The sequence below is a fragment of the Microcaecilia unicolor genome, chromosome 2 (assembly GCF_901765095.1).
Source record: "Microcaecilia unicolor chromosome 2, aMicUni1.1, whole genome shotgun sequence".
NCBI classification, from domain to species: domain Eukaryota; kingdom Metazoa; phylum Chordata; class Amphibia; order Gymnophiona; family Siphonopidae; genus Microcaecilia; species Microcaecilia unicolor.
In genome coordinates this window covers 572,880,836-572,900,419 of record NC_044032.1, presented here as the reverse complement: position 1 = coordinate 572,900,419, position 19,584 = coordinate 572,880,836, and the positions used below count along the sequence as shown (strand labels likewise).

The 19,584-nt window shown below is 42.8% G+C and overlaps 1 protein-coding gene across 2 annotated transcripts in view; it reads right to left on the bottom strand.

Annotated features, from left to right (window-relative positions):
* Window positions 1–19,584, bottom strand: part of SORBS2 (sorbin and SH3 domain containing 2) — a 610,065-nt gene that overhangs the window by 21,795 nt on the left and 568,686 nt on the right. For both annotated transcript variants that reach the window (XM_030191487.1, XM_030191488.1), the window contains one exon: window positions 5,305–5,354. In XM_030191487.1, coding sequence (XP_030047347.1) covers window positions 5,305–5,354 — 50 coding nt within the window. The remainder of the gene's footprint in view (window positions 1–5,304; window positions 5,355–19,584) is intronic.

The following is a 19,584-nucleotide window of genomic DNA, read 5'->3' as shown; positions in this document are numbered from 1 at the left end:
AAGGTGTGCATAGCATCATGCACGTGGAAGGTTCTAGGCGGGCGCTTCGTCCCCAGCATAATGGCAGAGCCAACAGGGGCTGAGGGAGAGACATCCTCCGGAGAGGAAATCTTCAAAGTGTCCATGGCCTGTAGCAACAGGTTGGGCAAATCCTCTGGGCTAAAAAGCCGCGCTGCAGAGGGGTCATCCGCTCCAACCGAGCGGGATCCGTCTCCTCCAAGGAATCCGCAAAGGACCGTTGGGAGACCTCAGACACGCTGCCCTCATCTACATCGGAGGAGACAAATTCCTCCAAGGCCTGGGAATCAACCCGAGGGCGTTTACCTCTGGGAACCTCAACCTCTTTACCAGACGAGGGAGCAGGGGCAGCGTTGTGCATGAGGAAGGCCTGATGCAGCAGCAAAACAAACTCGGGGGAGAAACCCCCCAGACTGTGCACTTCCGCAGCCTGGGCAACAGCCCTAGACGCACCCTCAACCGGCGCTCGCAAGAGCGGGGGAGAGACATGCTGCGCGTCCAAGATGGCGTCCGGCGCGACACTCCGCGAAGGAGCCGCGCGGGAAGAACGGCTCTTAACTTTAGCCGCTTTTGTGCCGTCGCCCAAATTAAGGGCGTTCATGGCATTAATGTCTCCAACCTCAAGGGCGGCCCAAGAAGAAGCCGTCCGAGCCGCGTGGCCGGCCAAGATGGCGGAGGCGAGGAGCGGGGGATGGGCGTTTATGGCGGGAAAAACCGCCACGCCGGAGGAAGGACCGGGACATACATCGGTCACGAAACTGTCACCCAACAAGGGCGAATCAGGCTTGAAGACCCCCGCATCCCCTCTAGAAGCGCTCCAGCGATCCGGGGAGCGACCCTTTGCGCCCTCGCCCTCCGACGCCATATGCCACGAGAAGAAGAATCGGGGAACCCCCTGCCCGCTATAAAAAGGTAAAAATTACCTGCTGTCCGCTCCGAGCTGTAACGACCTGGTGTCCCAGTGAGTAGCTGCAATAGACGCTTAAATAAACGTCGAAATAAACGCCTTTAAGGACGTTCAAAATTTTTTTTTTTTTTTTTAACGGAGCCAGCGGGAGGGGGGAGAAAAGGAGGGACCTGGCACCACCAGGTTTGCACTTGCTCAAAAGAGCCCTCAACCCCAGGCACTCAACAAAACCTAAAAATTAGGCTTGGAGGCCTAGCCAGAGCTGCTGCTGTGTGTGACCACCACCTGCTGAGATAGAGAACATACTGAGGAGTTTCCGGCAGCACATGACCACATATAGGGAGGCAAAAGTTTGCTCTCTATCTCCACCTGCTGGTAGAAGGACACAACCCACCAGTCTATGGATTGATCAGCTTGATGATATGGAACTGCTCTTTTATGTGCCAAACAGGATTATTATATCCAACTGACCAACTCTCTTGGCTCTAACCCTCGACTTCTCTTCACCACATTGAACTCTCTCCTCAAGGTGCCCCCCTCCCCCCAACTCCCCGTTCATTATCTCCTCAGACCCTTGCTGAATTCTTTCACGGCAAGGTTCAAAAGATAAACCTTGCATTCTCTACCTCGCCACCTCTCCCTCCACTAGTCCGTTCTCCTCTCTCTCCTTCCCCTTTTTTTTGTTCTTTTTTGTTACATTTGTACCCCGTGCTTTCCCACTCATGGCAGGCTCTATGCGGCAGGCAATGGAGGGTTAAGTGACTTGCCCAGAGTCAAAAGGAGCTGCCTGTGCCAGGAATCGAACTCAGTTCCTCAGGAACAAAGTCCACCACCCTAACCACTAGGCCACTCCCCAGTCCCTTTCCTCCTTTCCTGAAGTTACTATTGAGGAAACTACACTTCTCCTTTCTTCCTCAAAATGTACCACCTGTTCCTCTGATCCCATTCCCACCCACCTTCTTAATGCCATCTCTCCTGCTCTTATTCCTTTTATCTGTCACATTCTCAACCTCTCACTTTCCACTGCGACTGTCCCTGCTGCCTTTAAACATGCTGTGGTCACACCTCTCCTTAAGAAGCCTTCACTCGACCCTACTTGTCCCTCTAATTACCGACCCATCTCCCTCCTTCCTTTTCTCTCCAAATTACTTGAGCATGCTGTTCACCGCCGCTGCCTTGATTTTCTGTCCTCACATGCTATTCTTGACCCACTACAATCTGGTTTTCGCCCTCTCCACTCAACCGAAACTGCGCTTACTAAAGTCTCCAATGACCTATTACTGGCTAAATCCAGAGGTCAATATTCCATCCTCATTCTTCTTGATCTTTCCGCTGCTTTTGACACTGTCGATCACAGCATACTTCTCGATACCCTGTCCTCACTTGGATTCCAGGGCTCTGTCCTTTCCTGGTTCTCTTCCTACCTCTCCCTCCGCACCTTTAGTGTTCACTCTGGTGGATCCTCTTCTACTTCTATCCCTCTGCCTGTCGGCGTACCTCAGGGTCTGTTCTTGGTCCCCTCCTCTTTTCTATCTACACTTCTTTCCTTGGTTCATTAATCTCATCCCATGGCTTTTCCTACCATCTCTATGCTGATGACTCCCAAATCTACCTTTCTACCCCTGATATCTCACCTTGCATCCAAACCAAAGTTTCAGCGTGCTTGTCTGACATTGCTGTCTGGATGTCTCAACGCCACCTGAAATTAAATATGACCAAAACCGAGCTTCTCATTCCCCCCCAAACCCACCTCCCCCGCTCCCCCCGTTTTCTATTTCTGTTGATGGCTCTCTCATTCTCCCTGTCTCCTCAGCTCAAAACCTTGGGGTCATCTTTGACTCTTCTCTCTCTCCTTCTCTGCTCATATCCAGCAAATTGCCAAGACCTGTCGTTTCTTTCTTTACAACATCCGTAAAATCCGCCCCTTTCTTTCCGAGCACTCTACCAAAACCCTCATCCACACCCCTTGTCACCTCTCGTTTAGACTACTGCAATCTGCTTCTTGCTGGCCTCCCACTTAGTCACCTCTCCCCTCTCCAGTCGGTTCAAAACTCTGCTGCCCGTCTCATCTTCTGCCAGGGTCGCTTTACTCATACTACCCCTCTCCTCAAGACCCTTCACTGGCTCCCTATCCGTTTTCGTATCCTGTTCAAACTTCTTCTACTAACCTATAAATGTACTCACTCTGCTGCTCCCCAGTATCTCTCCACACTCGTCCTTCCCTACACCCCTTCCCGTGCACTCCGCTCCATGGATAAATCCTTCTTATCTGTTCCCTTCTCCACTACTGCCAACTCCAGACTTCGCACCTTCTGTCTCGCTGCACCCTACGCCTGGAATAAACTTCCTGAGCCCCTACGTCTTGCCCCATCCTTGGCCACCTTTAAATCTAGACTGAAAGCCCACCTCTTTAACATTGCTTTTGACTCGTAACCACTTGTAACCACTCGCCTCCTGTAACCACTCGCCTCCACCTACCTCCTCTCTTTCTTCCCGTACACATTAATTGATTTGATTTGCTTACTTTATTTTTTGTCTATTAGATTGTAAGCTCTTTGAGCAGGGCCTATCTTTCTTCTATGTTTGTGCAGCGCTGCGTATGCCTTGTAGCGCTATAGAAATGCTAAATAGTAGTAGTAGTAGTAGTAGGTGGTGGAGATGAGGATTGTATCTGAATCCAAGAAAGCATAGGATGAGCACAGATGATCTCTAAGGGTGAGGAAAGGATTCTAGAGCTTATTAATTGGTATGGATCGGCAGATTGGATAGGCTTTATGGTCTTTATCTGCCATCATTTTCTATGTTTCTAAAATAAACAAAGAACCCTCCACACCATCTTCCCTACAAACAGAGCATATGCTGTGCATTCTTCCCACCTTATCATAAAAAAAAATGTCAGAAGGAAAAGTTTTGCCATAGCTTGAAGTGAAACAGTTTTACTGTCACCATATGAGGTTTATGAACATAATAGACAATGGCAGATAAAGACCAATTAGCCTACTCAGGCTGCCCAGTTATTTTGCTCTGTTTTATTTGCTACAGATATATCTCAGCTGCCAGTTGTAGAAACTTAACTGTTTGTAGGATATTTCTCCTTATCCAAGTCACTTTTGGTGTTTTCTCATGTAGGGTAGATGAGCATATACAGGCCCTATACTTAATTCGTCACCTGTGTCCTCCAATCATTCATTACTTACCACAAAGCTTTCCAAGAGTCTAAACAACTACCAAAACTAGTGAAGAAATTTTCCCAACCATCTGGGTGCCAATGATCCTGTGACCTTGCTGAATAGTACATAAGTACATAAGTAATGCCACACTGGGAAAAGACCAAGGGTCCATCAAGCCCAGCATCCTGTCCATGACAGCGGCCAATCCAGGCCAAGGGCACCTGGCAAGCTCCCAAACGTACAAACATTCTATACATGTTATTCCTGGAATTGTGGATTTTTCCCAAGTCCATTTAGTAGCGGTTTATGGACTTGTCCTTTAGGAAACCGTCTAACCCTTTTTAAAACTCTGCCAAGCTAACTGCCTTCACCACGTTCTCCGGCAACAAATTCCAGAGTTTAATTACGCGTTGGGTGAAGAAAAATTTTCTCAGATTTGTTTTAAATTTACTACACTGTAGTTTCATCACATGCCCCCTAGTCCTAGTATTTTTGGAAAGTGTGAACAGACGCTTCACATCCACCTGTTCCACTCCACTCATTATTTTATATACCTCTATCATGTCTCTCCTCAGCCGTCTCTTCTCCAAGCCCTAGCCTCCTTAGTCTTTCTTCATAGGGAAGTCGTCCCATCCCTGCTATCATTTTAGTCGCCCTTCGCTGCACCTTTTCCAATTCCACTATATCTTTCTTCAGATGGCCACCAGCTACTTCCGGGAAGTTGCAGCCTGTTAGTGTCCATCCAGTTATATCATTGCCTACAGTGTTACTAACTCATGCTTTCTTTGTGTGTGTCTTGTTCTCTCCTGATCACCTTATCCCTTGTCTGTGTTTTTAAGGGAGTGAAGGGTGGGATGTTTGTAATACTGCAATCTCTTTACATTGTTCCTACCACTGTCCTCTATAACGGTCCTTGCATTTCTACCACCTCTGCTTGTATCTTTCACCTTCTCAGTAAAGAAACATTTTCTCATGTTTTTTTCTGAACCGCCTACCCTGCAACATCAGATCATGATACTTTGTTCATCAATCTCTTTTTCTATAGAGAATGTTCACTTTCCTGTTCTTTATTGAAATACATCACAATTTGAAGGTTTCTACCATATCCCCCCTTTTCATTTTTTCCTCTAATAAGGGCATTTTAAATATGATATGCCTCTAGCCAACTAAACAATTTGATGAATATCCCATGACATGAGAGCTACTTACGGTTCCCCTGTTCTGTGTATATTTTCATGGCCAAACATGAGTCGCTGTGGCTGTAATGAAACAATCATAGCTATAATCAATGTTTATAACATTTATGTATTAAACAGACTTCAGAATGCTTTCTGGACAATTAAGGTGTCCTTTGTGACCAGATATTTTGCAAACACAGATGGTCAAGGGCAAGTTGCAGGAAAAGCCACAACATTTCAGGACATGAGAATAAACATCAAACACCAAGCTCTTAACATACACATACTGTAGCGTTTTCATGCTTAAAAGTTATACCACAGCTTTTGATTTTTTTTCCAAGTGGTTAATCATATTGTAGCAAGAGCTACAAAGCTTGCACACATAGTTTTTTTTAATAGGCGGGTGTTTTTCAACAGGTAGGTAAAACTCCGACTTACATGGTATCTGCTAAGAATAGGCTTGATTGTTAAAAACTTCATTTTTCCAGGAGCGTAAGAAAACAGAAAGCCCATAGCACTGTCACAAGGTTACAATTCTGATTCTCCTCTCACAGGCACCATTAGCCTAAGAATATCTATTGGTCAGCATACATGCTATGCCCAATGCTCACACTCTACTTCAAAGCAGGAGCCACGGTACATGCAGGATACATGGGAATACTGTGCAAAGGACTTTAGACACAGTGAAATCAGTGAGATGACAATGATAAAAATATGATCTAGGTCACAAAATGCCCCAGTGATTGACTATTATGTACTGCAGTCTTTGACTCAATGTCTGGTGGCCGTGTCTGACGGTGTGTTGCATGGGTACCAACAGCCCTGGTAGTTATAATATGCATAGTATGTGGAAGTAAGTAATTATGTAGCAGATTCCACGGAAATATGTCCTCCATAGCTCAAGGAGGAACAGTCGGGAGGGTATCTATTCTTCAGATATCCCCTTGGATTCAAAACGTCCTGAAAGTGATGAAGAAGGAACCAGCGTAAGGAAGTGCTTTCAGGTGTCTTGCAGACCAGTCATGTGAAGTCCTGGATATAAGAGAGCAGGAAAGCAGAGTGATGATGAACCTGAAGAAAGGAAGAGTAGGATTCCAGCATCTGGAGCAGGAAGAGCCCTCATTTGCAAGCTGAAAGGAGTCCCCAGAAAAGAAGAGAATTCCAAGCTTTCTACATTTTTTTTTCATTTTTATATGTAAAGGTATTTGTTTTAATCTGCTTTAAATCACCCAGCACAGATATTATCTTTGTATATCCAGCCGAAACCTGCCCTTGGATACTGTTAAGCAAAGGCAAGTCTCCAGAGGCTTGGCTAAATAAACAAACACAGGTTTCTGCCAGCTGTCATTTTTGCCAAAATACTGTTCATTAAAGAGACCTTTTTTTTAAAGCAGCTTCTATTTTCACAGCTACTGTTCTATCAAATTTTGTTTTATAAATTAAAAGCCTACCTGCTTCCCTGTGGTTCTTTTGACCCTGAATAAACACACAGAGAAGGGGGCTAGTGGAATGGCTCAATAGAGAATCTGGGTCAGTCAGGACTGGAGATGCTACAGAGGCATCCATAGTCCCTGAAGGGAGGGAGGAGCAATCACTGTGCAATGCAGATATTTAAGAGGTAATTTCTTAAAGCTTTTTCCACATGTAAAGCTTGTCTTATATGCAGGAAAGGGATTATCTAAAGCTGCATATTTGTGAAAAAGTAGATGTGTGCCTACTTTTACTGCAATCTATGCATGTATTTTATATAATACTAGTAAAAAAGGCCCGTTTCTGGCTGAAATGAAACGGGCGCTAGCAAGGTTTTGCGCGGAGTGTGTATGTTTGAGAGAGTGTCTGTGAGAGTAACTGTGTGATAGTGAGATTGTGCAAGTGTGTGTGTGTGACAGAGAGTGGGTGTAAGTGTGTCTGTGAGAGAGCGTGTGTGTATGTGAGAATGAGTGTGTGCGAGTGCTTATGTGAGACAGTGAGTGTCCTTCCCTGTTCCCCCTGTCAGGTGTCAGGACTGGGGGGACTGTGGACAGTCATGAAGGCAGCCCCTACCAAAATAATGAAAGCAAGACCATTTGTATAATAATCACTGCATTCCAGAGAACACAATGGAGCAAGTTCCCACATGCTATCTTTTGCTTTCTGTATTCAGTAGCTGACAGGCTTGCTAGACTTACCTAAGTGGCTGCAGCTGCAATACACTGAAAGAAAGCAAGGAACCTATGAGACGTAGATACGGCCGTCCCCTTGGCCTCTGACACTCCTCCCTTCTTCTATTTGACTTCCCTCTGATAGGTCCGTCATTCGGTGTGACGCTCCTCCCTTTTCCTGTTTCAGTTCCCTTTGATAGGTCAGAGCGGTGCAGCTGTGACACTCCTCCCTTCTCTGATAGGTCAGGGCGGGGCAGAGATGTAGTGTGCTTAAAAATGGTTACAGAGCTTCGAACATACAAACTGTTGAAGCCTCAGAGTGTGCTTTAGAACGTTGAGGGTGCTTTTTATGTGCAGATGGGGCGTGGCCTACGGCCCAGATGGGCGTGGCTGAGACTGAGGGTGAGTAGTCCGAATAGCCTAGCCTACCAGGAGGACAGGAGTTCAGGACAGATGGAGTGAGCTTCAGAACGTCTGAGGGGGGATTTTATTTATATAGATATGTAGCGTAATACATTAATTTATATCTTTTCAGAGCAGGAGTCAATTTATTATCTCATATGGACCTGGGTGTTCTGCTCATGCTCTACCCATGTGAATGATCACCACCAAAGTACATGGTATCCAGTCATGGTGCACACTTTACACTTTTCTACTACTCAGTATTCTATAAGAGGTCATTTATATGTGTACTGTAAGTAGCCATTTACACACCTTGCTGCCACGTACAACTATTTATTTATTTGGATTTTGTTCATACCTATTTCAGTAGTAGCTCAAGGTGAGCTACATTCAGGTATAGTAGATATTTTACTGTCCCTGGAGGGCTCACAATCTAATTTGATACCTAAAGTTCTGTAGTTATAATAGGGAGGAGTTAAGGAAAAATTAAGCATCTAGTAAATATTTTCCACACTAGGAGTCTAACTTAGGGGCCATTTTACTAAAGTGCACTGAAATCTGGGCTTAGCACATTCTAACGTGACTTTTCTGCTCATTAATCCCAGATTTAATGCACTTTTTTAGACTTTTTTTTTACATTAGTGTGCAAGACCTGAAAAAATTTATATGGCAGCACTTACCACTTTCTATTTAGGAGATGCTAGGTGCTCCCTCATTATGTCTGCATTATCTGAACATAAGAGTAGCCAAACTGAGTCAGACCAATGGCCCATCTAGTCCTGTATCCTGTTTCCAAAAGTGGCCAGTCCAGAAACCCAAATAGTAGCAACGTTCCCACACAGCGGCTTCTCCATGTTTATCTGAATAGAAGACAATGGATTTTTCCTCCAGGAACTTGACCAAACCTAGACACACTAACCACTGTTACCACATTCTCTGGCAATGAGTTGAAGAACTATTCATTGAATGAAAAAATATTTCCTCCTATTTTTGTAAAAGTATTGTCATGTAAATTCTTTGAGTGTCCCTTAGTCTTTGTACTTTTGGAAGAGTCGTTCTACACCACTCAATATTTTTAGACCTCAATCATATGCCCCCTCAGTCATCTCTTTTCCAAGCTAAAGAGCCCTAACCTATTTAGCCTTTTCTAATATGAGACATTCCATAGCCTTTATAATTTTGGTTGCTCTTCTTTGAACCTTAAATTTGCACATGACACAAAATTATTCAAAGTTTTTCAAAACAAATGCAAACTGTGAAAAATTGCAGGAAGACCTTACGAAACTGGAAGTCTGGGCTTCCAATTGGCAGATGAAATTTAATGTGGACAAATGAAAAGTGATTCGCATTGGGAAGAACAATTCAAATCATAGTTACCTGCTAGATCAGCACCCAAGAAAAGATCTAGGTGTTGTCGTAGACAATACGCTGAAATCTTCTGCCCAGTGTGTGGCGGCGGCCAAAAAAGCAAACAGGATGCTATTCTTGCTGAGGCCCCCTTTTACCGCAGCGGGTAAAAGGCTGTTTTTTTTAAAGAAATGGCCATGCAGCAAGTGAAGTACTTGCCGCACAGCCATTTCAGGAGGTAGCACTTACCGTCACCCATTGAGGTAGCAGTATGGGCTTCCACGCTAACTCGGTGGTAACCAGGCAGCGTATGGCACTAAAAGATTACAGCTGGATAAACACCGATGCTACAAAAATAAAAATTATTTGTAGCACCGGAAATTGTGCGCGCTGGGGGTGGGAACTACCGCTGGGCTGCTGTGGTAGCCCAGTGGCACTTCCAGTTTAGCGAGTGGTATGCCCACATTGGGCTTACCACCACTTAGTAAGAGACCTCCCCAGTTCTGGTCACCATATCTCGATAAGATACAGAGGAATTAGAAATGGTTCAAAGAAGAGAGACCAAAATGATAAAGGGGATAGAACTGCTCCTGTATGAGGAAAGGCTAAAGAAGCTAGGGCTCTTCAGCTTGGAAAAGAGACTGCTGAGGGGAGATATGATTGATGGGCTTGATGGCATTCACTGAGGCTACACAGAAAAAGTTATTTACTGGTTAGCTAGGAAGGGAGACCTAGCCTGGTCTGAGGCATGTACAATATATACTGTAGTGGATGCTGTAGTCTGTGATATTGTCAAGACTGAATAATCTGATTTCTTGGAATTGGTTGCACTGTGCCAACATTCTCTTGTGTCCCCTCCCTCTGCCCCCCCACCCCCGGTAAGCAGGTTCTCCCCCATTTTGCCCCAATTTCTCTTTCCAAGTTTCAATAACATTTCTCAAATTATTCTATTTAACCTGCTTGCTTATTCATTCTCTTTTCTGGGAAACCCTGCTGTTTTGCAACTAACCCTTTTCTTTCAGCACCAGCCCCTTACCCCTACCTCTGGGGAAACATCACAGGTTTGTAAATAGTGACATCATAGAGGAATAGTATCTTTGCTGTGCCTCGCCATGCAGAAGAGGTTGAAATCACAAAGAGAAGCCACTGGTAACACTCTAAGAAGACCAAGGGGAGCCCAGACTCCATGCTGTGGTGCTGTGCCCTCAGTCATGGGACCCAGCCTAGGAGTCTGGCAACCTTTGAATCCGATTCAGGGATCCTACATATGGTTTCCTGATTGCTGTCTTTAAATGTGAAGACTTTAGGATTATAGACTGCTCAAAACCATCAGAAAATCTTCTGAATACTTTGAACTGGGAAAGGTACGTTCGTTATCAAGCAAAAAGCCAGCAATCACAGGACAGGATAGATCCAACATATGAGCACTAACAAAAAGCATAGAAACTAATGTACCTGGAGTGGGCTGCGGTCTTACAGAAAGAAAGCTATCAGGAAAAAAAGGCTACCAAGGGAAGACAAACTGCATCGCTATAGCAAGAAATTATTTTCAGAAGAGGAGCACGCAGGGGACATTACAAGACACACTTATTACAAGTTTAGTAATACCATGCTCCACAGAATTTTTTTAGATTCATCTTCAGTCTTTAAAGCAGCAGTATTAGCAGACAAATTCCAAGCATTTTTAGATAATACAGCAGGCCATGAGAACACGCACAGTCATCACAATTGCCTAGTTTGAACTGATCTAACATCACCCTTGATGAGATTCTAGTGTTTTGCTTGTTTGAAAGCTATTAACAATGACAAATCTAACTCGTGGAGGGTAATTCTATGTAGAAGCAGAGGAACAGAGCCACGCAGTCGAACAGACATACACACACACACAGCGAGGGCGATGTAAGGATAATGAACAGACCATGGCGAACAGTCCAAATGATTAGTATCCAAGACTTGACACGGCCTTATTATGGCCTAATACGCCTCCAACAGGAGTCTTCAAAGGATAAATCCGAAACTGATCCTAAAAAATTATTAATGTACATTGAAGTGCCTTTATAGCTCCCAACCAGAAACAGAACCAAAGCATCACGTACCTAATTGAATCTCCACTACCCAAGCTGCAAAGGACTCAGATACAAACTAACTCATCCAACTTCTCCTACATAGGCACACAATTGAGGAATGCACTGCCAAAGTCTGTGAAAACAATCTACGACCATCTAAACCTCAGGAGATCATTAAAGACCTACTTATTCAGAAAAGCATTCCCCACCTACATAAATTAGATGCATCAACTCTGCAACACAGAAAAACCTCAGACTGTACTGGACACTCACATATTCCTTCCTACCCTTGATCCCTATGTACCTGAATTTACCAACCTACCCAACCTAACATCAAATTGCATTTGTTTCCATACCGGACTTGGTGATCGCCTTTACGGTACTATGCAAGCCACGTTGAGCCTGCAAATAGGTGGGAAAATGTGGGATACAAATGTAACAAATAAATAATTAATTAATTAAAATAAAATACGGTCCCGGTAGTTTGCAAGAGCCCACCTCACCTCTAATGATGTTGGTCCAGAATTTGCAATAAAACATTGGAAAAGAAACTAAGAACAAGTAACCTGGTTTTTCAATCACACAAATGCTAGCCACGGCTTTTAATTTAACAGCTGTAGCTAGCGTTTGCGCAGCTGAATATAGAAAAGGTTACTTGTCTTAGTTTCTTTTCCAAAGTTTTTGTTTACATCTGTGGCTGGCATTTGTGCAACTGAAGATAGACAAGGTTACTTGTTCTTAGTTTCCTTTCCAAAGTTTTATTGCAAATACCGGACTAACATCATTAGATGTGAGGCGGGCTCCAGCAGACTCCCAGGACTGTATTGAACTATAAAGGCATTTCAATATACATTAATTATTTTTTACTTACACTTCCAGTGACAGATGGATCAGTTTCGGATTTATCCTTTGAAGATGCCTGATGCAGGCCTATTAGGCAGAAACATGGCATGTGTCAAGTCTTGGATACTAATAACTTAACTTATTTGGACTGTTCACCATTGTCTGTCCATTATCCTTACATCATCCTCAGTGTGTGTGTGTGTGTGTGTGTGTGTGTGTGTGTGAGAGAGAGAGAGCGGGTAATCTATAACAGGGCACCTACCAAAGGTACAGGTTATGGCATCTATTTCAAGCCTGTTTTATAAATAAAAAGCAGATACCTATTTTTCTTTTTAGAATACTACTGCAAATAGTCAAAAACATGCTTACATTTACGGCACAAGTATTTATGCCAGTCATATAGCTGATATAGAAACCCACGTCTAGTTGTGTGCTAGAACATATGTAACTTATAAAAATCTATAATTTATGCGAGCACCTGTGTGTCCTACCCATGTCCTGCCCATACTTCACCCATGCTCAAATCACAGTGTGCACTTTTCCGGTGGTTGGTATTCTATAACATATCATTTACGCATCCAAGTAGCCACTTATGCAGATCCTTATAAAATTACCCCCTTAGGGATGACTACTTTGTTCCTTATCTGGGAACCCACAACGGGCATCACACCAACACATGCAAATCAGGAAAACAACAAAAACAGCTGAAGAATGCACACAGTGAAGGAGTTTTATAAAAACAGCAGCCCTGGTCGTAATAAAAGGGACATATTTTATGTCAAAAAAGTGTGGAAAATATATTTTAAAATATGTTACAATAAAAAAGGACAAGAGACCTAGAAATAAGATACAAATTGGAAGCAGTACAGTAAAAAGAAAACAAAAACAACCCCAAAATACACCGGCAAGACAATTCCTTAAAGGATCTAGCAAGGATTGCTGTTCAAATTAACTTTGTAGAAAATGGTTTGTCAAACTGCTAATGTGAAGATGTAGCTGCTGAGTGTCTCAATCGTATTCAATCCTATTGCAAGATGTGGGAACCCTTGAGAGTTATTTGAAACTGCCTGCATTTCACTTGTAATGTTAATTCACAATTTCTGTGGACACTATCAGGCTCATTTTCGAAAGAGAAGGGCGCCCATCTTTCGACACAAATCGGAAGATGGGCGTCCTTCTCAGAGGGTCGCCCAAATTGGCATAACTGAAAGCCGATTTTGGGCATCCCCAACTGCTTTCCGTTGCAGGGACGACCAAAGTTTACGGGGGCGTGTCGGAAGCATAACGAAGATGGGACTTGGGCGTGCTTAACACATGGGTGTCCTCGGCTGATAATGGAAAAAAGAAGGGCGTCTCTGACGAACACTTGGACGACTTTACTTGATCCTTCTTTTTTTTTTACGACCAAGCCACAAAAATGTGCCCTAAATGATCAGATGACCCAGTGGTCACTAACCCCCTCCCACCCTATAAAACAATTTTTTAAAAATATTTTCCCCTCAAATATCATAGCCAGCTCCATCACAGCAATATGCAGGTCCCTGGAGCAGTTTTAGTGGGTACTGCAGTGCACTTCAGGCAGGCGGACACAGGCCCATCCCCCCCCCCCCCCCCCCCACCTGTCACACTTCTGTACCCACATCTAGGTTCCCCATTCATCCCTAAGGGCTATGGTAGTGGCGTACAGTTGTAGGGAGTAGGATTTGGGATCCTCAGCACACAGGTAAGGGAGCTATGCACCTGGGAGCAATTTCTGAAGTCCACTGCAGTGCCCCCCTAGGGTGCCAGGTTGGTGTTTTGGTATGTCAGGGGGACCAGTGCACTACGAATGCAGGCTCCTCCTACGACCAAATGGCTTGGATTTGGTCGTTTCTGACATGGGCGTCCTCGGTTTCCATTATCGCTGAAAATCGGGGACGACCATCTCTAGGGTTGACCTAAAAGTTGAGATTTGGGCGTCCCCGACCGTATTATCGAAATGAAAGATGGACGCCCATCTTATTTCCATAATACGGGTTTCCCCGCCCTTTCGCGGGGATGTCCTGTGAGGACGTCCTCCGGAAAACTTGTGCGCCCCGTTCGATTATGTCCCTCCACGGGGTCCTTTTACTAAGGTGCACTAACATATTTAGTGCGTACTAATCATTAGTGTGTGCTAAATGCCATGCAGCCCATAGCAATATAATGGACTTTATGGCATTTAGCGCACGATAAATCTGTTAGCGCACCTTAGTAATTGGATCCTTATGTTATTATGTGTTATTTGTTGTTGTTCCTTAAATTTTAAATAAACTATTGAACTCAAATTAACTTTGCTACAATTGACAGAAGCTCTGTTTAGTAGTGAATATTTTTCACTGCTTTGTTATTATGAGGACAATTTTCAAACCATTTACCAGAACACATTACCCCTGACATTCAGCTGGAAGCAGACAGTGCTTTTGCTGTCCGCTCCCAGCGCTACCCCAAATATTCAATGCTGGATCGTTTCTGGCGACTGGCATTAAATATCCGGTTTCATTTTTGACCGTGGCTACTTAATCGGTTAGGGTGATATTCAGAATTAAACGGTTAAGTGCTTGACAGGTTAAAGATAGGTCTGCTATTTATGCAGCCTATTTTAATGGCTAAACGTAGCTGGTTTGATGGTGAATATCCATGCCTAACCAGCTATAACCAGGATAACCAGTTAGTTCCCACTGCATATTCACAGTTAGCCACTAAAATGTTTTTTGAATGGCCAGGAGCCATTCTTGTCCGGTTAAATAGTTTTTTTAAATATCGGGTCCATTGTGATTTACCTAGCTAAACTGCCCAATGAAAGTTGCCCTCCTACTTCCAGAGGGTATGTAGTTTTAGCAGAGTTAAAAAGAGGCATTCTCAGGAAGCGTGGGAAAGGAAATGCGAATGATACATATTCAGCAATTTTAGGTATTACAGTGCACAACACATTCCAATAGTTTACTTACACATTTGCCTGTTTAGACATAAATACACGCTTTACACTTATGTTTTGCATAAAGATGATGGTCTATATACATATATATAGATTGGCCCATTTTAACTTATTTACATTTTTATGAAATAACAGGAATTTTATCCCTCTGTAGTATTTTTAAAAATGCTTTTATCCTTTTACAGTGGATTAACTTGCATACATAAAGGAATTCAAGTCTATCAGCTTCTTCTCAGAGGTTTGACATTATTTCATTGAATTATATTTATAATTAATATGTAAATGTAATGTAGTTTTAAATGGTGTCAGATCATGATGTCTTGAAGTATTTTACTTTTTCAAGTTGTATGAATGTATTTTTTACTATTAGATCAGGATAAATATATATGTAGATATGTTGATGTTTCATCAGCCTGACCTATGCCTTTCATTTATCAGTTCATTTATTTGATAGTTATCACTTTTCATTGTTTGGTGTTTCTATGTCCACAATATCTGCTCACATAATTATAATATATTAACATTTTTTTACATAATTTATCAGTATATGTTTGGCTACATATTTTATTAAGGCGGATATATTTTATTTGAAATCTCTTAATATTATGTTTTTAATTTGTCCTGTTTTTTTGTAGAAAGTTGATTGTGACCCCTGAGGCAGGCGCTTTGGCGCCGAAACACAGACCGTGTCGGGTCCTTGATATTGATATGAATATTCTGAATAAACTGTTTTTTGAGATTATCTCCCTATTGGTTTGCGCATTTGTCAGCCTCTACTTTTACTGTTTTGCTAAAATTTACATGCCAGATATATGCATAAATGTTTAGAATACTAGCATTTGAGTGTGCATATTCATACCTATGTACATAAGTGCTACTCTGGTTTGGACGGACATAGGCAGGATTCCCATTTACATAGTAACATAGTAGATGATGGCAGATAAAGACCAGTATGGACCATTCAGTCTTCTCAACAAGATAAACGCATTACATATGGCATAATGGCATATGTACCTGATCTTGATTTATCTTTGCCACTTTTAGAGCATAGACTGGGCTTGTTCTAAAATTTCTGAAGCTGTTGTCAGAGTCCCTGAAAAGCTCCACTCCAGCCCATCCAAATCTATTCAGCCTTGATCAGGGCACAGAGCATAGAAGTCTGCCCAGCACTGGCTTTCCTACCTAATCTTCACTAAGTCTCTTTGGATCCCATCCTTCTAAACAGGACTTACATGTGTCACTTACAGAATACTGTAAGTTAAGCAGGTACCTGCCACATTTAGGTGCTTGCACTTACATCAGCTTTATGGTTGGCATGAGTGTGAGTGGCTGAGTGTTAGGCAACGTGATAGCCAGAGTTACACTAGTGTTCAGTAAATGCAAGTTGGTGCCTGACCAACTAACTGCCTAATTTGAAGCACCCAGATGTAGATTTGCCCTCTAAGTGCAGGACGCTGTCCATGACCATAACCTGTCCAGTCTCCACCCCTTTCCTGCCCCCTTCCATGGCAAGTAGCTACCAGGCGAGTTAGTAGACAGTAAGTGTTTACTGCACATCAATTCATGTGTTAACTGCTTACCGCGCTTTAGTAAATATGCTCTTTCGTTTGGAAATAGGCCTTTATAAGGACTTTTGATTTCAAAGTTCAAAAGATATTAGGGGACAGGGCTAGAGAGGAAGGGGCATGAGGGGAGGGGAAAATTCAATTTATCATATCTCAAGTGCCGCTGAGCAAATTCTCAAGAAATTAGATATCTGGCAATAAAGGATAAAACACTTTAGTTGGTCAGAATAAAATTTCAATTGGTCCTTGGATACTGACAGTTTATGCAGAAATACACTTTTTCCTGTGTATATTTTGGTCTGAACCATATTTTGGCATCAAAAATTTTCTTGGGGAACTTCTTGGAAGAGAGCTCAGAAAAAGGCAAATTAAGAAATTTCCTCATAAAAAATAAATGGGAGACTTCAGTATATCATCACTGTTATCACAATCATTTCTGTACCGACTGCCATGAAATTTAACATCTGGCAATTGGGAGCAATGGTCTTTAGCTGGGAGGATTGGAATGTTAGTGGCTCCTTAGTTACTGGCAGTATTCCCTCTAAGTTGTGTGCGTGCGTGAACGTGCATGGGTCAGAAAGGGAGCGCACATGATTACAACTGCACACTCAACATTTTTGCTGCCTTTCTTTATTGTGAACATTGGTTATGCCACACACATCGAGTCGAGACTGAAAATCTGTGCACAAAATGTTTTTCATGTGCACATGGGTCGCAAAAATTAGAGTGCATATTGGTTACCTGTACTGTTATTTACATGAAAAAAGAGCAACTGCAATCACTAGAGGTTCTATCACATATCATTTCTTATGTAACTGCTCACCATCTTTCCTTGTGATTTGATTTGTAATTGTCACTAGTATAAGCCTGATTAGAAGTGACCATGACCCTGCACGGTAGAAGTCTGGCGCAATTTGACTATCTGAAAATGAATGAAAGTAGGAAGGACTATGCTGTTCAGTATTCCAGAATATTTCAAAATTGATTACCTATTGAAAGCTTTGATTATATATGATGATAGATATATCCCGGTCAATATTCAGCCAGTGGCGATCAGTGTTTTTGTTTTAAACGCTGACTGTTGCTGCTAAATAAGACTGGATATTCAATGCCAGGGCATGTTCGGGCACCAGCATTGAATATCCAGCTCTCAATGGACACGAAATCGCCAATGAAATCTATATGAGTCTCAGTCAATGTTAAGCCAGGACCTGCATAATATAGTTATTTGAGTCCTGGCTGAATATTGCCTGGGGCCTGCATAAGAGTGATCAGTTCCCCCCCCCCCCCCCCCCCCCCCCCAATTCCAATCCTGTCCACTGAACTCCATCTTGATGCCAGACTCCCCCTTCAGGCACCTTCCAACAATAGTGCATAATGCCTGACCCCCTTCACCCACCCACCTACCTATAGGCCCCCCACCCAAGGCCTACCCCTAGCTCCCTGGTTCTTCAGTGGGGTTGGTCAGGCAGGAGTGAACTCCACTTGCTCCTGCCCCTAGTGGCTCCCAGTAGAACTGGCTGCTGTGAGCTCTAGCAGTAGTATTGCGGTACTACCACTGGAGGCCAGCATTCCATATCAGGGAAAAGGAAGATATTAATTAATAGATACTGATCTATTGAAGTAATGAGAATTATTTGATGATTTTAGAGTTATTTTTACTTTGAATGTTTATATTTGATTATATATATTTTGTTGTAACTTGTCATGATCAATTGATATAGCGGACTATAAGTTTTACATTATAATTGTGAACCTGGTTATATAGATAGAGTATGTATGCATCTGAAAACATGGTACATATTTGAAATTTTAACCTATGCCCAGAATTTTCTCATCTGCTCAATTTAGCCATCTCCCTCCAGAATGCCTCTTTTTCCCGACCATTTCAAGCACATATGTTGGGAAAGTACACAACCATATTTAGGTGGATTCAGTCATTCTATCCAGACTCTTGCCCTTTGGTTTTGACTTGGTGCTAATCCTTAAACGGTATATCTAGACTGTAAGCTCTTTGAGCAGGGACTGTCTTTTTTGTGTATGGTGTACAGCGCTGTGTATGCCTTGTAGCGCTATAGAAATGATAAATAGTAATAGTAGTATACTATTCTTCAGCTGCAATGTTATACTCCTAGCATACTGTCACTAGTACACACAGGGCACTTTTAACTTGCACACATACTCTGAAGTCACACACTGGCCATTCCATACTCTACCCTGTTTGAATAGCTGTGGCCTTTGACAGGTGAACTGCACGGTCTCTTAGACATCACAGGACTACGAGGAGGCTTACCAGGAACAAATAAATCTAACTTAAACCCAGCCTAGAAAACCACATAAAGAGCATCAGTTTCTACCTTAGCAGCAAATTTATTCACAGGGCATCCCAGTGCTTACATCGTATAGTACATGCAAACACAGCACACTCAGTTTCATCTAAAAAGTGCAATGAATTAAATTACAACATGACTCAGATCTGGATTCAGATTCATGGAGTGTTCCATGTACTGTCAGTGTTTTCCACAGGTCAGTAGTTCCTGATAAGGATAGAACGGGAAACGAAAAAAAGAAGGCGAGAACCTTTTTATTATATAAAATTGTCATGTCATAATAGCATCAAGACTTTTTACCTCTGGAGGATTATTTTACCTTTTTAGCATTTAACGCCATGCAATATGCCTTGATAAAGTTACTTACAGTCATGTCTTATTGCTTAAGACAGATAGAACCAGTTGACTGGCTGGGCTAAGAACTGCTCCGTGTATTGGGACTAATTTCCTCCTGGGAAGAATTACTGGTTTGGAAAAAGAACTGCCATTATAACAATTTAATTAAGATTGCTCACAGCACATTTTGGGGGTCATGCGCTCTCTAATGGTATGCATGCTGAGGCACCTCAATGCTGTGGGCAGCTCTAAAAGCACAAGACAGAAAGCACACTACCAGACAAAATGCATGGCACACGCCTGACCCTGTCCTCTACTGTCTATA